The sequence below is a fragment of the Pezoporus flaviventris genome, unplaced genomic scaffold (genome assembly GCF_033815535.1).
Source record: "Pezoporus flaviventris isolate CSIRO_AGI_PZ_B2104156 unplaced genomic scaffold, CSIRO_AGI_Pfla_v1 ptg000794l, whole genome shotgun sequence".
Lineage (NCBI taxonomy): Eukaryota > Metazoa > Chordata > Aves > Psittaciformes > Psittacidae > Pezoporus > Pezoporus flaviventris.
In genome coordinates this window covers 1-26,969 of record NW_026893339.1, presented here as the reverse complement: position 1 = coordinate 26,969, position 26,969 = coordinate 1, and the positions used below count along the sequence as shown (strand labels likewise).

Below are 26,969 nucleotides of genomic sequence, written 5' to 3'. Positions count from 1 at the left end.
TTTGTGTGTGTACGCCCCCCCAATCACGTGGTGTACACGCCCCACCCCACCCCCGTGGTGTCACGTGGTGTACACGCCCCCCCAATCACGTGGTGTCCACGCCCCGCCCCGCGGTGTGGTGTCACGTGGTTTGTGTAACTTACACCCCCCACCCCCGTGGTGTCACGTGGTTTGTGTGTGTAACCCTACACCCCCCCCCCCCCCCCCCGGTGTCACGTGGTGTACACGCCCCCCCCCATCACGTGGTGTACACACACCCCCCCATCACGTGGTGTCCACGCCCCGCCCTCCCCGCGGTGTCACGTGGTGTCAGGCGAGGTCTGCGGCCATTGGAGGGAGGTGTAGGCGGGGGCGCCCCCTGGCGGCCCGGCGGAGCAGAGCAGCAGCGTCTTGCGCACGTGGGTGCCCAGGCGGGCGGCGGCCACGAGGGAGCCCGGAGCCAATCCCGAGCAGGGGGCGGGGCACAGACAGAGGGCGGCGGCGTGGAAACGGGAGGGGGGGCCTGGGGGGGGGAGACCCATAGAGACCCATAGAGAGACCCATAGAGACCCATAGGGACCCATAGCGACCCATAGAGACCCATAGGGACCCACAGAGACCCATAGGGAGACCCATAGAGACACATAGAGACACATAGGGACCATAAAAACCCAGAGGGACCCAGAGGGACCCATAGGGAGCCATAGAGACCCAGAGGGACCCATAGGGACACATAGAGACCTATAGAGACCATAGGGATCATAAAAACCCATAGACACCCAGAGGTACCCATAGGGACCTCACAGGGACCCATAGAGACCCATAGGGAGCCATAGAGACCATAAAGACCCAGAGAGACCCATAGGGACACACAGAGACCCACAGGGACCCATAGGGACACACAGAGACCCATAGGGACCCATAGGGACACATAGAGATACCATAGGAGAACATAGGGATCCATAGGGACCATAAAGACCCATAGAGACCCATAGAGACCATAGAGAGCATAAAGACCCACAGGGACCCACAGAGACCCATAGGGACCCATAGGGAGCCATAGGAACCATAAAGACCCATAGAGACCCATAGAGACCCGGAGAGACCCATAGAGACCCACAGGACCCCATAGAGGCCACAGAGACCCCCACCCCCGCTGCCCCATACCTGGGTACACCAGGAAGTCCCCCCCGAACTTGCCGCCGTGGGTCAGGTACAGGCCCTTGCCCCATAGATCCCGGTACACGCGGTAGCGGTGCTCATGTGTGGGGCAGGCGGTGGGGGAGGGGCAGCTCCCGTCCGGGGGTGGGGGAGGGGCTGAAGGCTCTTGGAGGAGGGGTCTGCAAGAGGGGGGTGGGGGTCAGTGAGGGGCTGCCCCATAGCACCCCATAGCTGCAGCATTGTACCCCATCACTGCCCCATAGCGCCCCATAGCGCCCCGTAACTGCCCTATAGCGCCCCATAACTGCAGCATTGTACCCCATCAGTGCCCCATAGCACCCCTTAACTGCAGCATTGTACCCCATCACTGCCCCATAGCACCCCAATAACTGCAGCATTGTACCCCATCACTGCCCCATAGCACCCCATAACTGCAGCATTGTACCCCATCACTGCCCCATAGCGCCCCGTAACTGCCCTATAGCGCCCCATAACTGCAGCATTGTACACCATCACTGCCCCATAGCGCCCCATAATTGCCCATAGCGCCCCATAACTGCCCTATAGCGCCCCATAACTGCAGCATTGTACACCATCACTGCCCCATAGCGCCCCATAACTGCTCCATAGCGCCCCATAACTGCTCTATAGCGCCCCATAACTGCCCTATAGCACCCATAACTGCAGCATTGTACCCCATCACTGCCCCCATAGCACCCCTTAACTGCAGCATTGTACCCCATCACTGCCCCATAACTGCCCCCCCCATACCTGTGGGGCTTTTCTCCGGCTCATCCTGTGCCTGAAAGGGGAGGGAATAAGAAAGGGGGCAGCCCCACGGCTGCCCCACAGCTGCCCTTTACCTGCCCCATAAATCTCCCCCACCCCATAGTTCTCCCACAGCCCAAAACTGCCCCACATCTGCCCCATAGCCTGCCGTATCTGCCCCGTAACCACCCATATCAGCCCCATAACCCCCCATATCTGCCCCATAACCATCCATATCTGCCCCATAGTCACCCTATATCCACCCCATAGCCCCCCTATTATGAGCCCCATTACTCACCTACTTCAGCCCTATTGCTGCCCCATAACCCCGCCATATCATCCCCATAGCCCCCCTATATCCACCCCATACCCCCATATCAGCCCCATTGCTGCCCCATACCCCCCCATATCATTCCCATAACCCCCCTATATCCACCCCATTGCTGCCCCATAGTCCCTCATACCCCCCCATAAGCCCCCATATCATCTCCGTACCCCCCCATATCTGCCCCATTACTGCCCCATAACTCCCCATATCCGCCCCATATCATCCCCATACCCCCCATATCCGCCCCATTGCTGCCCCATAACCCCCCATATCCACCCCATAACCCCCTATATCCGCCCCATAACCCCCCCATATCATCCCCATACCCCCCCATATCCGCCCCATTGCTACCCCATAACCCCCCATATCATCCCCATACCCCCTGCATATCATCCCCATACCCCCCCATATCCACCCATTGCTGCCCCATAGCCCCCCTATATCCGCCCCATAACCCCCCCCATACCCCCCATATCCGCCCCACTGCTGCCCCATAACCCCCCCATAACCCCCCCATACCCCCCCATATCCGCCCCATTGCTGCCCCATATCCCCCCATAACCCCCCTATATCCGCCCCATAACCGCCCCATTGCTGCCCCATACCGCCCCATAACCCCCCCATAACCCCCCTATATCCACCCCATAACCCCCCATAACCCCCCTATATCCGCCCCATAACCCCCATATATCCGCCCCATTGCTGCCCCATACCCCCCCATAACCCCCCCATAACCCCCCTATATCCGCCCCATAACTCCCCCCATCCCCGCCCCATTGCTGCCCCATAACCCCCCCTATATCCGCCCCATAACCCCCCCATACCCACCCCATAACCCCCTATATCCGCCCCATAACCCCCCCATTCCCCCCCATCCCCGCCCCATTGCTGCCCCATAGCCCCCCCCCCCCATCCCCGCTCACCCCTCCCCCGCGCATGCGCACTCCCCCCCTCCCCAGCAGCCGCAGCTCCTCCGGCAGCAGCAGCACCGGAAGCCGCCCGCCGCGGGGGCGGGGCTCCCGGGGGGGCGTGGCCCCAGCAGCGCCCCGGTCACGTGGTGCCGCTCCCGCAGCGCACGCGCGGAACCCGCCCCGAAAAACGAGGCCGCGGCCGCGCAGCAGCCGCAGCTCCGGAGGCTCCGTGGGCGCCGCCATCTTGGAACCGAGGGGGATGACGGGAAGGGTTCCGTACAGGGAGCGGGGGGGGGGGGGGCTCTTAAAGGGGCCTTTCCCGGCTTAAAGGGACAGAGCCCTTTTAAGACCCCTCTTAAAGGGGTCTTGGTCTTAAAGGGACAGAGCCCTTTTAAGAGCCCCACCCTCCCCTTAAAGGAGCCTTTCTCTGTCTTAAAGGGACAGAGCCCTTTAAGAGCCCCTCCAAAGGGGCTTTCCCTGTTTTAAAGGGACAGAGCCCTTTTAAGAGCCCCCATCTCTTAAAGGGGTCTTTCCGTGTCTTAAAGGGACAGAGCCCTTTTAAGACCCCTCTTAAAGGGGTCTTGGTCTTAAAGGGACAGAGCCCTTTTAAGAGCTCCCCCCTTAAAGGGGGTCCTTTGTTTTAAAGGGGACAGAGCCCTTTTAAGACACCCCCCTCATCTCTTAAAGGAGCCTTTCCCTGTCTTAAAGGGACAGAGCCCGTTTAAGAGCCCCACCTTAAAGGGGTCTTTCTGTGTCTTAAAGGGACAGGGCCCTTTTAAGAGCCCCCCCCCCTTAAAGGAGCCTTTCCCTGTTTTTAAAGGGACAGAGTCCTTTAAGAGCCCCCATCGCTTAAAGGGGTCTTTCCCTGTCTTAAAGGGACAGAGCCCTTTTAAAGAGCCCCCCCCACCAAAGGGGTCTTGGTCTTAAAGGGACAGAGCCCTTTTAAGACCAAAGGGGTCTTGGTCTTAAAGGGACAGAGCCCTTTTAAGAGCCCCCCCCCACCAAAGGGGTCTTGGTCTTAAAGGGACAGAGCCCTTTTAAGAGCCCCCCCCCCTTAAAGGGGTCTTCCCATGTCTTAAAGGGACAGAGCCCTTTTAAGAGCCCCCATCTCTTAAAGGGGTCTTTCCGTGTCTTAAAGGGACAGAGCCCTTTTAAGACCCCTCTTAAAGGGGTCTTGGTCTTAAAGGGACAGAGCCCTTTTAAGAGCCCCCCCCTTAAAGGGAGTCTTTGTTTTAAAGGGACAGAGCCCTTTAAGACACCCCCCCCATCTCTTAAAGGAGCCTTTCCCTGTCTTAAAGGGACAGAGCCCTTTTAAGAGCCCCCCCCCCCCCATGCCGGAAGGACTCGGGTGTTTCCGGAAGGGTTCGGGTATTTCCGGTGACGTTCGGCTGCTTCCGGTGACGCTCGGGCTGCTTCGGAGGGGCTGGGGGGGAGGGGGGGCCGAAGGGGGTCGGGGGGATCCGGAAGCGTTCGGGTGTTTCCGGAAGGGGTTCGGGTGCTTCCGGAAGGGGTTCGGGTGTTTCCGGAAGGGTTCGGGGGGTCCCGAAGGGGGTCGGGGGTTGTCCGGAAGGGTTCGGGTGTTTCCGGAAGGGTTCGGGGGGTCCCGAAGGGGGTCGGGGGTTGTCCGGAAGGGTTCGGGTGTTTCCGGAAGGGTTCGGGGGGTCCCGAAGGGGGTCGGGGGGTGTCCGGAAGGGTTCGGGTGTTTCCGGAAGGGGTTCGGGTATTTCCGGAAGGGTTCAGGTGTTTCCGGAAGGGGTTCGGTGGATCCCGAAGGGGGTCGGGGGGGTCCGGAAGGGTTCGGGTGCTTCCGGAATCGTTCGGGTGTTTCCGGAAGTGCTCGGCTGTTTCCGGTAACCCTCGGCTGTTTCCGCTTGAGCTCAGGGGGTCCCGAAGGGGTTCAGGGGGTCCCGGAAGGTTTCGGGTGCTTCCGGAAAGGGTTCGGGTGCTTCCGGAAGGGGTTCGGGTGCTTCCGGAAGGGGTTCGGGTGTTTCCGGAAGGGGTTCGGGTGTTTCCGGAAGCGCTCGGCTCTTTCCGGCCATGACGCCCGAGGAGCTCACGTACCTGAGCGTGCTGCTCTTCTCCATCCCCGTGGGGCTCCTCTTCAAGGGCAGGGGTAAGGGGGGGATCAGTGGGGCTCAATGGGGGGGACATGGGGGGGTGGAATGGGGGGCAATGGGGCTCAATGGGGGCTGCAATGGGGGTCAATGGGGGGCTGGAATGGGGGGCAATGGGGCTCAATGGGGGGTGGAATGGGGGTCAATGGGGCTCAATGGGGGTGGAATGGGGGGCAATGGGGTCAATGGGGGGTGGAATTGGGGGCAATGGGGGGGTGGAATGGGGGTCTGGGGGGGGCAATGGGGGGATGGAATGGGGGTCAATGGGGCTCAATGGGGGGTGGAATGGGGGGCTGCAATGGGGGCAATGGGGGGGTGGAATGGGGGTCAGTGGGGGGGTGGAATGGGGGCAAATGTGGCTCAATGGGGGTGGAATGGGGGGCAATGGGGGGTGGAATGGGGGTCAATGGGGCTCAATGGGGGGCTGCAATGGGGGTCAATGGGGGGCTGGAATGGGGGGCAATGGGGCTCAATGGGGGGTGGAATGGGGGTCAATGGGGCTCAATGGGGGTGGAATGGGGGGCAATGGGGTCAATGGGGGAATGGGGGATGGAATGGGGTCAATGGGGCTCAATGGGGGGTGGAATGGGGGGGCAATGGGGGGGTGGAATGGGGGGCAATGGGGCTCAATGGGGGTGGAATGGGGGCAATGGGGGGGTGGAATGGGGGTCAATGGGGCTCAATGGGGGTGGAATGGCGGTCTGGGGGGGGCAATGGGGGTCAATGGGAGGTCATTGGGGTCAATGGGGAATGCAGTGGGGGTCTGGGGGGCAATGGGGCTCAGTGGGGGTTCAATGGGATCAGTGGGGGGTGAATGGGATTCAATGGGGGGGTGCAGTGGGGATCTAGGGGATCAATGGGGCTCAATGGGGCTCAATGCGGCTCAACGGGGCTCAATGGGGCTCAATGGTCTCAATGGGGCTCAATGTGTCTCAATGGTCTTAATGGGGCTCAGTGGGGCTCAATGGGGCTCAATGGGCTCAATGGGTCTCAGTGGGGTTCAATGGGTCTCAATGGGCTCAATGGTCTCAATGGGGCTCAGTGAGTCTCAATGGCTCTCAATGGGTCTCTATGGGTTTCAGTGGTCTCAATGGGGCTCAATGGGTCTCTATGGGTCTCAGTAGTCTCAATGGGGCTCTATGGGGCTCAATAGCTCAATGGTCTCAATGGGGCTCAATGGGTCTCAATGGCTCTCAATGGGTCTCTATGGGTCACAGTGGTCTCAATGGGTCTCTATGGGTCTCTATGGGTCTCAATGGGTCTCTATGGGCTCAATGGGCTCAATGGGGCTCAGTGGGTCTCTATGGGTCTCAATGGTCTCAACGGCTCTCTATGGGTCTCAATGGGGCTCAATGGTGTCAATGGGGCTCAATGGTGTCAATGGGGCTCAATGGTCAATGGTTCTATGGGGCTCAATGGTCTCTATGGGGCTCAATGGTCTCAATGGGTCTCTATGGGTCTCTGTGGGTCTCTATGGGGCTCAATGGTCTCTATGGGGCTCAATGGTCTCAATGGGTCTCTATGGGTCTCAATGGGGCTCAATGGGTCTCTATGGGTCTCTGTGGGTCTCTATGGGGCTCAATGTCTCTATGGGGCTCAATGGTCTCAATGGGGCTCAATGGTCTCAATGGTCTCTATGGGTCTCAATGGTCTCTATGGGGCTCAATGGGTCTCAATGGGTCTCTATGGGGGTCTCCATGGCTCTGACCCCTTTGTTCCCCTCCCCCCCCAGGCCCACGGTTCCGGCAGTGGGTGGGGTCAGGCCTGGGGGTGGGGCTGACGCTGGTCACGTGTGGCCCCCACGCCCTGCACTCATTGGTCACCGCCCTCGGCACGTGGGTAGTGCTGCGAGCCACGCCCAGGTGGGCGGGGCCGACCGGAGCAAGGGGGCGGGGCTTGGGGGGGGGGCATGGGGGGTATTGGGGTCCATTGGGGTGCATTGGGGTCCATTGGGGTGCATTGGGGTGCATGGGGGTGCATTGGGGTGCATGGGGGTGCATTGGGGTCCATTGGGGTCTGTTGGGTGCATTGGGGTCTGTTGGGGTGCATTAGGGCCTATTGGGGTCTATTGGGGTGCATTGGGGTCCATTGGGTCCATTGGGGTCTATTGGGGTGCATGGGGGTGCATTGGGGTCCATTGGGGTGCATTGGGGTCTATTGGGGTCCATTGGGGTGCATTGGGGTCTATTGGGTGCATTAGGGCCTATTGGGGTCTATTGGGGTGCATTGGGGTCCATTGGGGTCCATTGGGGTCTATTGGGGTGCATGGGGGTCCATTGGGGTGCATTAGGGTCTATTGGGGTGCATTAGGGTCTATTGGGGTGCATGGGGGTGCATTGGGGTCCATTGGGGTGCATGGGGGTGCATTGGGGTCTATTGGGAGGGTTCCATTTGGGTGCATTGGGGTCCATTGGGTGCATTGGGGTTTATTGGGGGGTTCCATTTGGGTGCATTGGGGTGCATTGGGGTTCATTGGGGTCCATTGGGGTGCATTGGGGTTTATTGGGGGGTTCCATTGAGGGGGGTCCATAGGGGAGTCCATGGGGGGGGGGGTCCATTGAGGGGGGTCCATGGGGGGTTCCATTTGGGGGGTCCATAGGGGGAGTCCATGGGGGGGTCCATGGGGGGGGTCCATTGAGGGGGGTCCATGGGGGGGGTTCCATTGAGGGGGGTCCATAGGGGGGTCCATGGGGGGGGTCCATTGAGGGGGGTCCATGGGGGGAGGGGGGTCCATTGAGGGGGGTCCATGGGGGGGGTCCATTGAGGGGGTCCATGGGGCGGTTCCATTGAGGGGGGTCCATGGGGGGGTTCCATTGAGGGGGGTCCATAGGGGGAGTCCATGGGGGGGGGGGTGTCCATGGGGGGGGGGGGTCCCATTGGGGAGGTTCCTTACGGTCCATTGGAGGTTCCATTAGGATGTATGGGGGGGGGGTTCGTTGGGGGGGTTCCATTGATGGGGTCGATGTGGGGGTGTCCATGGGGGGTGTTGATCTCCCCCCCCCCAAGGCGCTGCGGTTGGGCCGCCCTGCTCTGGACCTTCGGGTACCTCCTGTTCTTCCGCACCCCCGAGCTGTGGGGGGCTGCCCCAGCCCCCCCCCTATGCCAATGCCCTCCAACTGCTGCTCACCCTCAAGGTCCATAGGGGCTGTGGGGGGGGCTATGGGGGTATAGGGGGCTATGGGGGGGTATAGGGGCTATGGGGGGTATAGGGGGCTATGGGGGGGGCTATAGGGAGCTATGGTGGGGTATAGGGGTGGTATGGGGGGGCTATAGGGGGGGTATAGTGGGCTATGGGGGGGTATAGGGGGCTATGGGGGGTATAGAGGGCTATGGGGGGTATAGGGGCTATGGGGGGATATAGGAGGCTATGGGGGGGTATAGGGGCTATGGGGGTAAGAGGGGAGTATAGGGGGCTATGGGGGGGGCTATAGGGAGCTACGGTGGGGTATAGGGGTGGTATGGGGGGGCTATAGGGGGGGTATAGTGGGCTATGGGGGGTATAGGGGGCTATGGGGGGGTATAGAGTGCTATGGGGGTATAGGGGGCTATGGGGGGGTATAGGGGCTATGGGGGGATATAGGGGGCTATGGGGGTAAGAGGGGAGTATAGGGGGCTATGGGGGGGCTATAGGGAGCTATGGTGGGTATAGGGGTGGTATGGGGGGGTTATAGGGGGGTTATAGGGGGGGTATAGGGGGCTATGGGGGGGTATAGGGGCTATGGGGGGATATAGGGGGCTATGGGGGGTATAGGGGGCTATGGGGGGTAATAGGGGGGTATAGGGGGCTATGGGGGGGGCTATAGGGAGCTATGGTGGGGTATAGGGGTGGTGTGGGGGGGCTATAGGGGGGGTATAGGGGGCTATGGGGGGGTATAGGGGGCTATGGGGGGTAAGGGGGGGGTATAGGGGGCTATGGTGGGGGCTATAGGAAGCTATGGTGGGTATAGGGGTGGTATGGGGGGCCTATAGGGGGGTTATGGGGGGTATAGGGGGCTATGGGGGGGTATAAGGGGTTATGGGGGAGGCTATGGGGGGGACTATAGGGGGTATAGGGAGCTATGGGGGGCATAGGGGCTATGGGGGGGTATAGGGGGCTGGGGCCGCTATGGGGGTATAGGGGGCTAAAGGGGGGTATACTGGGCTATGGGGGGCTATAGGGGGGATATGGGGGGGGGCTGTGGGGGGGGTATAGAGAGTAAAGGGGGGTATACTGGGGCTATGGGGGGTATAGGGGGCTATGGGGGGCTATAGGGGCATATGGGGGCATATAGGGGATATGGGGCTATGGGAGGGCTACAGGGGGGTTATAGGGGCTATGGGGGGTATAGGGGGGGTATAGGGGGCTATGGGAGAGGCTATGGGGGGGGTATAGGGGATAAAGGGGGGTATACTGGGCTATAGGGGGTAGAGGGGGCTATGGGGGGGACTATAGGGGAAGCCCATAGGTGGGTATTAGAAAGGGTCATGGGGGGCTATGGAGAGGCTATAAGGGGCTATGGGGGGACCATAGGGGGCTATGGGGAGGCCCATAGGGGGCTATAGGGGGACATAGGGGCTATAGGGGGACATAGGGGGCTATAGGGAGGCTATAGGGGCTATAGGGGACATAGGGGGCTATAGGGAGGCTATAGGGGGACATAGGGGGCTATAGGGAGGCCATAGGGGGCTATAGGGGGGCATAGGGGGGTATAGGGGGACCATAGGTTGCTATAGGGAGGGACCATAGGGGCTATAGGGAGCAAGTGGGTCCGGGGGTTGGGGCCCTAAAGGGGGGGGGGCGTGGCCTTGGGGAGGAGGAGCGGCCTCTGATTGGTCGTCACCGCGGTGGGCGTGTCCTCACCCCTTGGCCCCGCCCCCTTCCCTCCCCTAGATGGTGAGCATGGCCACTGACGTGCAGGACCTGCGGGAGGCGGGGCTGAAGGGCGTGACGTCAGCGGAGGCGGACGACGTGATTGGCGGGCTCGAGAGCTGCCCGGGATTGGTGGAGATCCTGTGCTACAGCTACTGCTACCTGGGGCTGCTGACGGGTGCGTGGGGGGATCTATGGGGCAGGGGGGTGTGGGGGGGACTATGGGGCTCTATGGGCCTTGCTCTATGGGGCTCTATGGGTCTGTGTGGTCTCTATGTTGTCTATGGGGTTCTATGGGTCTTTCTCTATGGGTCTCTATGGGTCTCTGTGGTCTCTATGTTGTCTATGGGGCTCTATAGGTCTCTATGGTCTCTATGAGCTCTATGGGTCTCTATGGGTCTCTACGGTCTCTATGTTGTCTATGGGGCTCTATGGGGCTCTATGTTGTCTATGGGGCTCTATGGGTCTTTCTCTATGGGTCTCTAGGGGCTCTATGGGCCTCTGTGGTCTCTATGTTGTCTATGGGCTCTATGGGTCTTTCTCTATGGGTCTCTAGGGGCTCTATGGGGCTCTGTGGGTCTCTGTGGTCTCTATGTTGTCTATGGGGTTCTATGGGTCTTTCTCTATGGGTCTCTAGGGGTTCTATGGGTCTCTATGGTCTCTATGTTGTCTATGGGGCTCTATAGGTCTCTATGGTCTCTATGAGCTCTATGGGTCTCTACGGTCTCTATGTTGTCTATGGGGCTCTAGTCTCTATGAGCTCTATGGGGCTCTATGTTGTCTATGGGGCTCTATGGGTCTTTCTCTATGGGTTTCTAGGGGCTCTATGGGTCTCTGTGGTCTCTATGTTGTCTATGGGGCTCTATGGGTCTTTCTCTATGGGCTCTATGGGGCTCTATGGGGCTCTGTGGTCTGTATGTTGTCTATGGGGCTCTGTAGATCTCTATAGTCTCTATGCTCTATGAGCTCTATGGGGCTCTATGGGGCTCTATGGTCTCTATGTTGTGTATAGGCTCTGTAGGTCTGTATGGTCTCTATGAGGTCTGTGGGGCTCTATGGGGCTCTATGGTTTCTATGTTGTCTATGGGGCTCTGTAGGGCTCTATGGGGCTCTATTGTCTCTATGTTTTCTATGGGTCTCTGTGGTCTCTATGGTCTCTATGGGTCCTTATGGTCTCTAGGGGCTCTATGGGTCTTTGTCTATGGGTCTTTATGGGTTCTATGGATCTCATCTCTATGGGTCTCTGTGGGTCTCTATGGGTTCCTATGGGTCTCTATGGGTCCCTATGCTCTCTATGGGTCTCTATGCTTTCTATGGGTTCCTATGGGTCTCTATGCTTTCTATGGGTCTCTATGGTCTTTATGGGTTTCTATGGGTCTCTATGTCTTTGTGCTCTCTATGGGTTTTTATGGGTCTCTATGATCTCTATGGGTCTCTATGGGTCTCTATGGGGTCTTTATGGTCTTTATGGGTCTCTATGGTTTGTATTGGTCTCTGTGGGTCTCTATGTTCTCTATGGGTCCCTATGGGTTTCTATGGGTTCCTATGCTCTCTATGGGTCTCTATGGCCTCCATGCGCTCTATGGGTCTTTATGGGTCTCTATGGGTCCCTGTGGTCTCTATGGCTCTCTATGGATCTCTGGGGATCTTTATGGGTCCCTATGGGTCTCTATGCTTTCTATGGGTCTCTATGGGTCCCTATGGGTCTCTATGACTTCTATGGGTCCCTATGGGTCTCTATGCTTTCTATGGGTCTCTATGGGTCCCTATGGGTCTCTATGCTTTCTATGGGTCTCTATGGTCCCTATGGGTCTCTATGCTTTCTATGGGTCCCTATGGGTCTCTATGCTTTGTATGGGTCTCTATGGGTCCCTATGGGTCTCTATGCTTTCTATGGGTCCCTATGGGTCTCTATGATTTCTATGGGTCCCTATGGGTCTCTATGCTTTCTGTGAGTCTCTATGCTCTCTATGGGTCTCTCTGACCTTCCCTATGCTCTCCCTCACCCCCTTTCCCCACCCCATAGGCCCCTTCTACCGCCTCCGCACCTACCAGGACTGGCTCCGGGGGCCTTCGCCCCCTTTCTCCCCCTCGCTCATCCTCGAACGCCTCCGTTGGGTGCCGGCCTTCGCCTTGGTGGCCGAAGCTTGCGGTCGCCTCTTCCCTGCCAGGACCTTGCTAGGGCCGGCGCTATGGGGCTGGTCTTTCCCTTGGCGCCTCTTGGCCAGCGCCCCGGTCTTCTTGGCCTTCCGCTTGCGTTTCTATGTGGGGTGGTTGTGCGCCGAGGCCGCCTGCCTGGTGGCTGCCTTTGGGGGGTACCCGAAGGAGAGGGGTGCCCGGCCGGGCTGCGGACCCACGAGGAAGGGGGAGAAAAGGGGGGGAGAGGTGAGTTGGAAGAGGGGGGGGGGGGTCTGTGGTGTCAATGGGGGTTAATGGAGGTCAATGGAGGTCAATGGGGGTCAATGGGGATCAATGGAGGTCAATGGGGGTCAATGGGGCTCAATGGAGGTCAATGGGGATCAATGGAGGTCAATGGGGGTCAATGGAGGTCAATGGGGGTCAATGGAGGTCAGTGGGGATCAATGAGACCAATGGGGTCAATGGAGGTCAGTGGGGATCAATGGAGGTCAATGGTGCTCAATGGAGGTCAATGGGGCTCAATGGAGGTTAATGGGGGTCAATGGAGGTCAATGGGGGGTCTGTGGTGTCAATGGGGCTCAATGGAGGTCAATGGGTCTCAATGGAGGTCAATGGGGGTCAATGAGACTAATGGGGTCAATGGAGATCAATGGGGATCAAGGGAGGTCAGTGGGGCTCAATGGAGGTCAGTGGGGTCAATGAGACTAATGGGGTCAATGGAGATCAATGGGGATCAAGGGAGGTCAATGGGGCTCAATGGAGGTCAATGGGGGTCAATGGGGGTCAGTGGAGGTCAATGGGGGTTGTGGTGTCAATGGGGGTCAATGGGGCTCAATGGAGGTCAATGGGGATCAATGGAGGTCAATGGGGGTCAATGAGACTAATGGGGTCAATGGAGATCAATGGGGATCAAGGGAGGTCAATGGAGGTCAATGGGGCTCAATGGAGGTCAATTGAGGGTCAATGGAGGTCAATGGGGTTCAAGGGAGGTCAGTGGAGCTCAATGGAGGTCAATGGGGGTCAATGGGGGTCAGTGGAGGTCAATGGGGGGTTGTGGTGTCAATGGGGGTCAATGGGGATCAATGGAGGTCAATGGGGGTCAATGAGACTAATGGGGTCAATAGAGATCAATGGGGATCAAGGGAGGTCAATGGAGGTCAATGGGGCTCAGTGGAGGTCAATGGGGCTCAATGGGTGTCAATGGAGGTCAATGGGGATCAATGGAGGTCAATGGGGCTCCATGGAGGTCAGTGGGGATCAATGGAGGTCAATGGGGGGCCTATGGTGTCAATGGGCATCAATGGGGCTCAATGGAGGTCAATGAGGGGATCTGTGGTCTCAATGGGGGTTAATGGGCGTCAATGGGATCCATGGAGATCAATGGGGGTCAATGGAGGTCAGTGGGGGGGCTGTGGTGTCAATGGGGGTCAATGGGAGTCATTGGGGATCAATGGGGGGCAATGGGGACAGGGGGGAGATGTGCTGCTGGGAGGGACATTGGGGCCAATGGGGGCTGTGGGGAGTTGTGGGGCTGAGGGGATGTGGGGGGCAATGGGGAATAATGCGGACCTGGGGGGACCTAGGGGGCATGGACATGGGGGGGGGGGAAGGGGCCAGGGCTATGGGGGTGGATGTGGGGCAGAGGGAGATGGGGATGGAGAGCGGTTACTTGGGGGTTTCTACTGATGGCTCTGTTCCTATCCCCCCCCATCTCCCCCATCCCCCCATCCCACCCAATCCCCATCCCCACCCTCATTCCCATCCCCACCCCATCTCCCCACCCCATCCCATCCCCCCATCCCCCCTTCATCCTCCCCATCCCATCCCCACATCCCCACCCCATCTCCATCCCCCCCCCACCCATCCCCCATCCCCCCCTACCCCTCCCATCCCCCATCCCCACTCCCCCCCCATCCCCCCTTCATCCTCCCCACCCAACCCCCCCATCCCCACCCTATCCCCCCATTCCCACTCCCTCCATCCCCCCATCCCCCCCCATATCCCCCCATCCCCCCCATATCCCCCCATCCCACCCCATCCCCCCCGATTCCCCCATCCCCCCATCCCACCATTTCCCCCCATTCCCCCCATCCCCCCCATTCCCCCATCCCCCCATTCCCCCCATTCCCCCATCCCCACTCCCCCCCATCCTCCCCACCCCATCCCCATCCCCCCATCCCCATCCCCCCAATCCCCCCCATCCCCACCCCCACCCTATCCCCCCATCCCCACTCCCCCCATCCTCCCCATCCCCCCTCCATCCTCCCCATCCCCCCATCCCACCCCTCTTCCACCATCCCCCCCATTTCCCCCCTCCCCCCATTCCCCCCATGCCCCCTATCCCACCCAAACCCCATCCCCCCATATCCCCCCCATCCCCCATCCCCATCCCCACTCCCCCCCATCCCCCCATTCCCTCCATCCCCCCTCCATCCTCCCTCCATCCTCCCCATCCCATTCCCCCCATTCCCCCCATCCCCCCATCCCCCCCATCCCACCCAAACCCCATCCCCCCATATCCCCCCCATCCCACCCCATCCCCCCATCCCCCATCCCCACTCCCCCCCATCCCCCAATCCCCCCTCCATCCTCCACATCCCATTACCCCCATTACCCCTATTCCCCCATCCCCCCCATTTCCCCCCTCCCCCCATCCCACCCCCATTCCCCCCATCCCCCCCCGTTTCCCCCCTCCCCCATCCCACCCACACCCCATCCCCCCCATCCCCATTCCCCCCACACCCCATCCCCCCCATTCCCCCCATTCCCCCCACACCCCATCACCCCCATTCCCTCCATCCCCCCCATTCCCCCATCCCCCCCATTTCCCCCCATCCCCCCCCTATTTCCCCCCATCCCCCCCCCCATCCCCCATCCCCCCCCCAGTAGCTGCCCCCCAGCCCCCCAGCACTGGGATTTCGAGTGCATCCGCACGGTGGATCCGTGGGGCACGGAGCGGTGCCGGGGGGTGCGCGAGGGGCTGCGGCGTTGGAACATGACCGTGCAGTGGTGGCTGCAGCACTACGTGCACCGCCGCACGCCGGGACCCCCCCTGCTGCGGTAAATGGGGGGGGGTGGGGACAATGGGGGGGATGGGGACAATGGGGACAATGGGGGTGATGGGGACAATGGGGGGGATGGGGACAATGGGGGTGATGGGGACAATGGGGGGGATGGGGACAATGGGGGGGTGATGGGGGGGATGGGGACAATGGGGGGGATGGGGACAATGGGGGGGATGGGGACAATGGGGGGGATGGGGGGGATGGGGACAATGGGGGGGATGGGGACAATGGGGGGGATGGGGACAATGGGGGAATGGGGGGGATGGGGGTGATGGGGACAATGGGGGGATGGGGTGGGGGGGGGGATGGGGGGTGATGGGGGGGATGGGGACAATGGGGGGGATGGGGTGGGGGGGTGATGGGGGAATGGGGGGGATGGGGGGTGATGGGGGGGATGGGGGAATGGGGGGGATGGGGGGGATGGGGGAATGGGAATTGGGGTGATGGGATGGGGGAATGGGGGGGATGGAATGGGGGGATGGAATGGGGGGAATGGAATGGGGGGGATGGGGGGGATGAGGGAATAGGGGGAGATGGGGGTGATGGGGGAATGGGGGGGATGGGGGAATGGGGGGATGGGGGAATGGGAATTGGGGTGATGGGATGGGGGAATGGGATGGAATGGGGGTGATAGGGATGGGGGGATGAGGGGATGGGGGGTGATGGGGGAATGGGGGGATGGGATGGGGGAATGGGGGGAATGGAATGGGGGTGATGGGGGAATGGGGGGATTGGGGGATGGGGGGAATGGGGGGATGGAATGGGGGGATGAGGGGGTGGGGGGGATGGGGGAATGAGGGTAATAGGGGAAAAGGGGGTAATGGGGGTGATGGGGTGGTGGGGGGATGGGAATTGGGGTGATGGGAATGGGGGAAGGGGAGGATGGGGGAAATGGGGGAATGGGAATGGGGGGAATGGGGGGATTGGGGGATGGGGGGTGATGGGGGAATGGGGGGATGGGATGGGGGAATGGAATGGGGGGGTGGGGGGGATGGGGGAATGAGGGTAATAGGGGAAAAGGGGGTAATGGGGACAATGGGGGTGATGGGGTGGTGGGGGGATGGGAATGGGGGGAAGGGGGGGATGGGGGAAATGGGGGAATGGGGGGATGGGAGGATGGGGGAATGGGGGGAATGGGGTAATGAGGGTAATAGGGAAAAGGGGGTAATGGGGGTGATGGGGTAATGGGGGTGATGGGGTAATGGGGTGATGAGAATGGGGGGATGGGGGCGATGGGAATAGAATGGGGGTGATGGGGGGAATGGGGGTAACGGGGGATGGGGGTGATGGGGGAATGGGGGGGATGGGGGTGATGGGGGGATGGGGGGTAATGGGGTGATGGGATGGGGGGAATGGAATGAGGGAGATGGATGGGGGGATGGGGGATGGGGGAGATGGGATGGGAGGGATGGGAATTGGGATGGGAATGAGGGTGATGGGGGGATGGGGTGATGGAATGGGGGCAATGGGGCGAATGGGGTCTCTATGGGTCTCTATGGGTCTCTGATTCTCCGTGGGTGTCTACGGTCTCTATGGGTCTCTATGTTCTCTATGTGTCTCTATGTTTTCTATGGGTTCTCTATGGGTCTATGTGTCTCTATGGGTCTCTGTGATCTCTGTGGGCTCTCTATGTTCTCTATGTGTCTCTATGTGTCCCTATGTGTCTCTATGTGTCTCTATGTGTCCCTATGTGTCCCTATGTGTCCCTATGTGTCCCTATGTGTCCCTATGTGTCTCTATGTGTCCCTATGTGTCCCTATGTGTCTCTATGTGTTCTCTATGTGTCCCTATGTGTCTCTATGTGTCTCTATGTGTCTCTATGTGTCTCTATGTGTCCCTATGTGTCCCTATGTGTCCCTATGTGTCTCTATGTGTCCCTATGTGTCTCTATGTGTCCCTATGTGTCTCTATGTGTCTCTATGTGTCCCTATGTGTCCCTATGTGTCCCTATGTGTCTCTATGTGTCTCTATGTGTCTCTATGTGTCTCTATGTGTCCCTATGTGTCTCTATGTGTCTCTATGTGTCTCTATGTGTCTCTATGTGTCCCTATGTGTCTCTATGTGTCTCTATGTGTCTCTATGTGTCTCTATGTTCTCTATGTGTCTCTATGTGTCTCTATGTGTCCCTATGTGTCTCTATGTGTCCCTATGTGTCTCTATGTGTCCCTATGTGTCTCTATGTGTGTCTCTATGTGTCTCTATGTGTCCCTATGTGTCTCTATGGGTCTCTATGTGTCTCTATGTGTCCCTATGTGTCTCTATGTGTCTCTATGTGTCTCTATGTGTCCCTATGTGTCTCTATGTGTGTCTCTATGTGTCTCTATGTGTCCCTATGTGTCTCTATGGGTCTCTATGTGTCTCTATGTGTCTCTATGTGTCTCTATGTGTCTCTATGTGTCTCTATGTGTCCCTATGTGTCTCTATGTGTCCCTATGTGTCTCTATGTGTCCCTATGTGTCCCTATGTGTCTCTATGTGTCTCTATGTGTCTCTATGTGTCTCTATGTGTCCCTATGTGTCTCTATGTGTCTCTATGTGTCCCTATGTGTCTCTATGTGTCCCTATGTGTCCCTATGTGTCCCTATGTGTCTCTATGTGTCTCTATGTGTCTCTATGTGTCTCTATGTGTCCCTATGTGTCCCTATGTGTCTCTATGTGTTCTCTATGTGTCCCTATGTGTCTCTATGTGTCTCTATGTGTCTCTATGTGTCCCTATGTGTCTCTATGTGTCTCTATGTGTCTCTATGTGTCTCTATGTGTCTCTATGTGTCTCTATGTGTCCCTATGTGTCTCTATGTGTCTCTATGTGTCCCTATGTGTCCCTATGTGTCTCTATGTGTCTCTATGTGTCTCTATGTGTCCCTATGTGTCTCTATGTGTCTCTATGTGTCTCTATGTGTCTCTATGCGTCTCTATGTGTCCCATGTGTCTCTATGTGTCTCTATGTGTTCTCTATGTTCTCTATGGGTCTCTATGGGTCTCTATGTGTCTCTATGTGTCTCTATGTGTCTCTATGCGTCTCTATGTGTCCCATGTGTCTCTATGTGTCTCTATGTGTCTCTATGTGTTCTCTATGTTCTCTATGGGTCTCTATGTGTCTCTATGTGTCTCTATGTGTCTCTATGTGTCTCTATGGGTCTCTATGTGTCCCTATGTGTCTCTATGTGTCTCTATGGGTCCCTATGTGTCTCTATGTGTCCCTATGTGTCCCTATGTGTCTCTATGTGTCTCTATGTGTCTCTATGTGTCTCTACATCACCCTTCACCCCCCCATCATCTCTCCCCACCCCAGCGCCTCGGTGACCCTCCTCGCCTCCGCTTACTGGCACGGCCTGCATGGGGGGCTCTACCTGAGCCTGCTCTCGTTGCCCCTATGGCTGGCGGCCGAGCGCGCGGCGGTGCCGGCGGCGTTGGGCGCGCTGCCGCCGGCGTTGGGGGTCCCGTTGGGCCGCGCGCTCCCATGCGCGTCTTCGAGTACCTGAGCGTGGGTTTCGTCCTGCGGAGGGGCCGCGACGCTCTCAGTTACTGGGGGGCGTTGGGGTTCTGCTTCCATCTCCTGCCCCTCGCGTTTATGGCCGGGGAGGGGGTGAGGAGAGCGTGTGGGGCGGCGGGGGGGAGGCGTGGGGATGGGGGGCGTGGGGATGGTGGTAGCCATGGGGATGGGAGGCATGGCAACGGGAGGCATGGGGATGGTGGTAGCCATGGGGATGGGAGGCATGGGGATGGTGGTAGCCATAGGGATGGGAGTCATGAGGATGGGAGGCATGGGGATGGTGGTAGCCATAGGGATGGGAGTCATGGCAACGGTGGTACCCATAGGGATGGGAGTCATGGCAACGGGAGGCATAGGGATGGGAGCCATGGGAATGGGAGCCATGGCAACGGGAGGCATGGGGATGGTGGTAGCCATAGGGATGGGAGTCATGGGGATGGTGGTACCCATGGGGATGGGAGTCATGAGGATGGTGGTACCCATGGGGATGGGAGCCATGGCAACGGGAGCCATAGGGATGGTGGTAGCCATAGGGATGGGAGTCATGAGGATGGGAGGCATGGGGATGGTGGTACCCATAGGGATGGGAGCCATGAGGATGGGAGGCATGGGGATGGTGGTAGCCATAGGGATGGGAGTCATGGGGATGGTGGTACCCATAGGGATGGGAGCCATGGGGATGGGAGCCATGGGGATGGGAGCCATGGGGATGGGAGCCATGGGGATGGTGGTACCCATGGGGATGGGAGTCATGGGGATGGGAGGCATGGGGATGGGAGCCATAGGGATGGTGGTAGCCATAGGGATGGGAGTCATGGGGATGGTGGTACCCATGGGGATGGGAGCCATGGCGACAGGAGGCATGGCAACGGGAGCCATGGGGATGGGAGCCATAGGGATGGTGGTACCCATAGGGATGGGAGGCATGGGGATGGTGGTACCCCATAGGGATGGGAGGCATGGGGATGGGAGCCATAGGGATGGTGGTACCCATAGGGATGGGAGTCATGGGGATGGTGGTACCCATAGGGATGGGAGCCATGGGGATGGGAGTCATGGCAACGGGAGGCAGGAGGATGGTGGTAGCCATAGGGATGGGAGTCATGGGGATGGGAGCCATGGCGACAGGAGGCATGGCAACGGGAGCCATGGGGATGGGAGTCATAGGGATGGGAGCCATAGGGATGGTGGTACCCATAGGGATGGGAGCCATGGGGATGGGAGTCATAGGGATGGGAGTCATGGGGATGATGGTACCCATAGGGATGGGAGTCATGGCAACGGGGCTCATAGTGGTGGTACCCATAGGGATGGGAGCCATAGGGATGAGAGCCATGGGGATGGGAGCCATGGGGATGGGAGCCATGGCAACAGGAGTCATGGCAACGGGAGTCAGGGGGATGGGAGGCATGGGGATGGGAGTCATGGCAACAGGGCTCATAGTGGTGGTACCCATAGGGATGGGAACCATAGGGATGGTGGTAGCCATAGCAACAGGAGCCATGGCAACAGGAGCCATGGGGATGGTACCCATAGTGATGGGACCCATAGCGATGATTACCATAGCAACGGGAGCCATAGAGAAGGGACCCATAGCGATGATTACTGTATCAATGGGAGCCATAGGGCTGGTACCCATAGTGATGGTCACCATAGCAACGGGACCCATAGGGATGGGGCACAGAGCACCAGGACGTATAGCGATGGTACCCATAGTGACGGTCACCATAGCAACGGGACACATAGCGATGGGAGCCATAGGGATGAGGGACAAAGTGATGAGACCCATAGCAGGACCCATGGCGATGGGGAACAGAGCACAGGGACCCATAGGGATGGGCCCCATAGCACCAGGACCCATAGGGATGGGGCACACAGTGATGGAGGACACAGCACTGGGAGATGTAGGGATGGGACCCATAGCGATAAGAGCCATAGGGATGGGACCCATAGCAACGGGACCCATAGCGATGGGGGTGAGGGGGACATTGGGATGAGGAGGAGGGGCCCCAGGGATGCTGCTAAGGGAGGAATGGGGGGGGGAGGAAGAGGGGGGGGCATGGGGGGACCCCCTTGAACCCCAATAGGCAATGGGGGGGGGGGGCCGTACCCAGAGCCCCCCAAGTGTGGGGCAGGGTTGGGGTGGGAGGGGTCCCCCCAGTGGAACCAATAAAGAGCTGGAGAACACCCCCCATGTGTGGGTGAATGGGGGAGGATGGGGAGGGGGGGGTTGGGGGTGAAAGGGAAATTGGGGGGAAAATAAGGCAAATTTGGGGGAAAACTGAGGGAAATTGGGCAAATTTAGGGGAAATGAGGTAAATTTGGGATGGATTTGAAGGAAATTGGGGGGAAATGGGGCAAATTTGGGGAAAACTAAAGGAAATTGGGCAAATTTAGGGGAAATGAGGTAAATTTGGGTTGGATTTGAAGGAAATTGGGGGGAAATGGGGTAAATTTGGGGTAAAACTGAGGGAAATTGGTCAAATTACAGGGAAATGAGGCAAAATTGGGGTAAATTTGAGGGGAATTGGCCAAATTTGAGGGAAATGAGGCAAAATTGGGGTAAAATCGAGGTGAATTTGGAAATTTGCATTGAAACTCAGGAAACTAGGTTAAATTTGAGGGAAATGGGGCAGATTTGGGGTAAAAACTGAAGGAATGGAGGAAATTTGGGCCAAATTTGAGGAAAATTGGTCAAATTTGAGGAAAATGAGGCAAAATTTGGGTAAATTTGAGGGGAATTTTTTAATTCTGAGGAAAATGAGGAAGAACTGGGGTAAATTTGAGGGAAATCAGCCAAATCTGAGGGAAATGAGTCAAAATCAGGCTAAATTTGAGGGAAATCGGTCAAACTTCAGGAAAATGAGGCAAAATTGGGGTAAATTAGAGGGGAATTGTTTAAGTTTGAGGGAAAAGAGGCAAAATTGGGGCAAATGTGATGGAAATCGTTCAAATTTGACAGAAATGGGGTAAATTTAGGCTGAATTTGATAGAAATCGTTCAAATTTGACAGAAATGAGGTAAATCTAGGCTAAATTTGATGGGAATTGTTCAAATTTGACGGAAATGAGGTAAATTTAGGCTAAATTTGCTGGAAATTGTTCAAATCTGACAGAAATGACTCAAAACCGGGGTAAATTTGAGGGAAATCGTTCAAATTTTACAGAAATGATGTAAATTTAGGCTAAATTTGCTGGAAATGGTTCAAATTTGAGGGAAATGACTCAAAACCGGGATAAATTTGAGGGAAATCATTCAAATTTGACAGAAATGAGGTAAATTTAGGCTAAATTTGCTGGAAATCGTTCAAATTTGAGGGAAATGCCTCAAAACTGGGGTAAATTTGAGGGAAATCATTCAAATTTGACAGAAATGAGGTAGATTTAGGCTAAATTTGCTGGAAATTGTTCAAATTCGATAGAAATCGGGTAAATTTAGGCTAAATTTGGTTAAAATTGTTCAAATTTGACAGAAACAAGGTAAATTTAGGCTGAATTTGCTGGAAATCGTTCAAATTTGACAGAAATGAGGTAAATTCAGGCTAAATTTGATGGAAATTATTCAAATTTGACAGAAATGGGGCAAAATTGGGATAAAACTGAAGGAATGGGGTAAATTTGAGGGAAATTTGGGCTAAATTTGAGGGAAATTGGTAAAATTTGGCGGAAACGATGTAAATTCAGGCTAAATTTGCGGAGAATTGTTCAAATTTGATGGAAATGAGCTAAAATTGGGGCAAATGTGAGGGAAATCGGTAAAATTTGAAGGAAATGAGGTAAATTTAGGCTGAATTTGCTGGAAATCGTTCAAATTTGACAGAAATTATGTAAATTTAGGCTGAATTTGCTGGAAATCGTTCAAATTTGACAGAAATGATGTAAATTTAGGCTAACTTTGCTGGAAATCGTTCAAATTTGACAGAAATGATGTAAATTTAGGCTGAATTTGCTGGAAATCGTTCAAATTTGACAGAAATGATGTAAATTTAGGCTAACTTTGCTGGAAATCGTTCAAATTTGACAGAAATGATGTAAATTTAGGCTGAATTTTCTGGAAATCGTTCAAATTTGACAGAAATGATGTAAATTTAGGCTGAATTTGCTGGAAATCGTTCAAATTTGACAGAAATGATGTAAATTTAGGCTGAATTTGCTGGAAATCGTTCAAATTTGACAGAAATGATGTAAATTTAGGCTGAATTTTCTGGAAATCGTTCAAATTTGACAGAAATGATGTAAATTTAGGCTGAATTTACTGTAAATCGTTCAAATCTGAGGGAAATGACTCAAAACCGGGGTAAAGCTGAGGCGAGTCGTTGCCAAACCGCCCCCCCCAAGATGGCGCCGCTCCCACAATGCCCCGCGCCGCGGACTCCGACTCCCATCACGCCCCGCGCGGGGCGGCGCGTCCAATGAGAGCGCGGCGGCGTCGAGGCGGGGCCCAATGGGAGGGCGGGGTTTTGCGGCCTGCGCGGCCCGGTGAAGCCTGGGGCTCGCGTACGGGGCTGATCCCGGTGTGGGTGGGTGTGAGGTGGAGCCGGGGGGGAGCGGAGGCCATGAACCTGCTGCCCAAGAAGTCCTGGCACGTCCGGAACAGGAGAACCTGGCCCGGGTGCGGAGGGACGAGGAGGAGGCCGAAGGGGAGAGGAGGAAGAGGGAGGAGAGAGCGAGGAGGGCGGAGCGAGAGGTGAGGACACGCCCACATGGGGGACCACGTGACGGAGGGAAGGGGGGGGGGGGGCAGGTCTATGGGGGGGTAAAGGGGGGATATGGGGGGGTAATTATGGGGGTAATTGTGGGGCTATGGGGGTAATTATGGGGGGTAATTATGGGTGTAATGGGGGGTAATTATGGGGCTATGGGGGGGTAATTATGGGGGTAATTATGGGGGTAATGGGGGGTAATTATGGGGGTAAGGGGGTAATTATGGTGGGTAATGGGGGTAATTATGGGGCTATGGGGGGGTAATTATGGGGGTAATTATGGGGGGCTATGGGGGTAATTATGGGGGGTAATTATGGGGGTAATGGGGGGTAATTATGGGGGTAATGGGGGTAATTATGGTGGGTAATGGGGGGTAATTATGGGGCTATGGGGGGTAATTATGGGGGGTGAAGGGGGGTAATTATGGGGGTAATTATGGGGGTAATTATGGCGGGTAATTGTGGGGCTATGGGGGGTAATTATGGGGTAATGGGTAGTTATGGGGCTATGGGGGGGAATTATGGGGGTAATGGGGGGTAGTTATGGGGCTATGGGGGGTAATTATGGGGGTAATGGGGGGTAGTTATGGGGCTATGGGGGGTAATTATGGGGGTAATGGGGGTAATTATAGGGGTAATTATGGGGGGTAATTGTGGGGCTATGGGGGGTAATTATGGGGGTAATTATGGAGGGTAATTGTGGGGCAATGGGGGGTAATTATGGGGGTAAGGGGGGTAATTATGGGGGGTAATTGTGGGGCTATGGGGGGTAATTATGGGGGGGAAATGGAGGGTAGTTATGGGGGTAATTGTGGGGATAATGGGAGTAGTTATGGGGCTATCGGGGGTAATTATGGGGGTAATGGGGGGTAATTATGGGGGTAAGGGAGGTAATTATGGGGGGTAAAGTGGGGTAATTATGGGGGTAATTATGGGGCTATAGGGGTAATTATGGGGGTGAAGGGGGTAATTATGGGGGGTAATTATGGGGGTAATTATGGGGGGTAATTGTGGGGCTATGGGGAGTAATTATGGGGGGATTGGAGGGTAGTTATGGGGGTAATTGTGGGGGTAATGGGAGTAGTTATGGGGCTACGGGGGTAATTGTGGGGCTATGAGGGGTAATGGGGGGCAGTTACGGGGCTATGGGGGCAGTTATGGGGCTATGGGGGGTAGTTACGGGGCTATGGGGGCAGTTATGGGGCTATGGGGGCAGTTACGGGGCTATGGGGGCAGTTATGGGGCTATGGGGGGTAGTTATGGGGCTATGGGGGCAGTTATGGGGCTATGGGGGGCAGTTATGGGGCTATGAGGGGTAGTTATGGGGCTATGGGGGGTAGTTATTGGGCTATGGGGGTAGTTATGGGGCTATGGGGGGCAGTTATGGGGCTATGGGGGTAGTTATGGGGCTATGGGGGTAGTTATGGGGCTATGGGGGGCAGTTATGGGGCTATGGGGGAAGTTATGGGGCTATGGGGGTAGTTATGGGGCTATGGGGGGGTAGTTATGGGGCTATGGGGGGCAGTTATGGGGCTATGGGGGTAGTTATGGGGCTATGGGGGTAGTTATGGGGCTAAGGGGGGCAGTTATGGGGCTATGGGGGGCAGTTATGGGGCTATGGGGGTAGTTATGGGGCTATGGGGGTAGTTATGGGGCTATGGGGGGGTAGTTATGGGGCTATGGGGGGCAGTTACGGGGCTATGGGGGGCAGTTATGGGGCTATGGGGGCAGTTATGGGGCTATGGGGGCAGTTATGGGGCTATGGGGGGCAGTTATGGGGCTATGGGGGGCAGTTATGGGGCTATGGGGGCAGTTATGGGGCTATGGGGGGCAGTTATGGGGCTATGGGGGGTAGTTATGGGGCTATGGGGGCAGTTATGGGGCTATGGGGGCAGTTATGGGGCTATGGGGGGCAGTTATGGGGCTATGGGGGGCAGTTATGGGGCTATGGGGGCAGTTATGGGGCTATGGGGGGCAGTTATGGGGCTATGGGGGGCAGTTATGGGGCTATGGGGGCAGTTATGGGGCTATGGGGGCAGTTATGGGGCTATGGGGGTAGTTATGGGGCTATGGGGGCAGTTATGGGGCTATGGGGGCAGTTATGGGGCTATGGGGGGCAGTTATGGGGCTATGGGGGCAGTTATGGGGTCACTGTGCCCCACTGATGTGCGGTTTCCCCCTCCCCCCCCAGGCCAGGACCAATGTGCTCAGGAAGAAGGCGCGGGTGGGGGAGGGGAGCGGCGCCCGCCCCTCCCCCCACGTGGAGCTTTTCCCCTCCCCCCACGCCGGGGGGGGCGTGGACACGGCCCCCAATAGGGAGCACGAGGAGGAGAAACGGCGGGAAAAGGTGGGGGAGGGGGGGATGGGGGGGGATGGGGGGCAGTGGGGGTCAATGGGGGGCAATGGGGTTCAATGGGGGGCAATGGGTCTCTATGGGTTTCAATGGGTCTCAGTGGGGTTGAGTGGGGATCAATGGGGTTCAATGGGTCTCAATGGGGTTGAGTGGGTCTCAGTGGGGCTCAATGGGGTTCAATGGGGATCAATGGGGTTGAGTGGGTCTTAATGGGGCTCAATGGGGCTCAATGGGGTTCAATGGGTCTCAATGGGGTTGAGTGGGTCTTAATGGGGTTCAATGGGTCTCAATGGGGTTGAGTGGGTCTTAATGGGGCTCAATGGGGCTCAATGGGGTTCAATGGGGATCAGTGGGGTTCAATGGGGCTCAATGGGGTTCAATGGGTCTCAATGGGTCTCAGTGGGGTTGAGTGGGTCTCAATGGGTCTCAATGGGGTTGAGTGGGTCTCAATGGGGTTCAATGGGGCTCAGTGGGGTTCAGTGGGTCTCAGTGGCTCTCAATGGGGTTCAATGGGTCTCAATGGGGCTCAATGGGTTTCAATGGGGCTCAGTGGGGCTCAATGGGTTTCAATGGGGCTCAGTGGGGTTCAATGGGGTTCAATGGGGCTCAGTGGGTCTCTATGGGGTCAATGGGTCTCTATGGGTCTCAATGGGTCTCAATGGGGTTCAGTGAGGTTCAATGGGTCTCAATGTCTCTCTATGGGTCTCTATGGGTCTCAATGTCTCTCAATGGGTCTCTATGGGTCTCAATGTCTCTCAATGGGTCTCTATGGGTCTCAATGTCTCTCAATGGGTCTCTATGGGTCTCAATGTCTCTCTATGGGTCTCAGTGGGTCTCAATGGGGTTCAGTGGGGTTCAGTGGGTCTCTATGGGTCTCTATGGGTCTCTATGGGTCTCTATGGGTCTCAATGTCTCTCTATGGGTCTCAATGTGCCCCCTCCCCCCCCCAACCAGGAGCGCCAGGAGCGGGCCCTCGGCCTCTTGACCTTCCTAGGCCAAAGCTCAGCCGAGGCCATGACCTCCCCCCCCTGGTACCTGCGCCCCCCCCTCCCCCAAGCCCCTCCCCCCACCCCCCACCCCCCCCCGAGCCCCTCCCCCCCCCAAGCCA

The 26,969-nt window shown here is 57.3% G+C and overlaps 1 protein-coding gene across 1 annotated transcript; it reads left to right on the top strand.

Moving 5' to 3' along the window:
• Positions 1-5,184: 5,184 nt before the first annotated feature.
• MBOAT7 (membrane bound O-acyltransferase domain containing 7) lies at positions 5,185-19,402 on the top strand. The gene is given in 10 exon segments (XM_061444302.1): positions 5,185-5,260; positions 6,994-7,123; positions 8,268-8,337; positions 8,339-8,395; positions 10,132-10,288; positions 12,137-12,449; positions 15,136-15,309; positions 18,606-18,747; positions 18,750-18,899; positions 19,388-19,402. Coding segments are annotated over 10 exon segments (1,284 nt in total).
• The last annotated feature ends 7,567 nt before the right edge of the window (positions 19,403-26,969 follow it).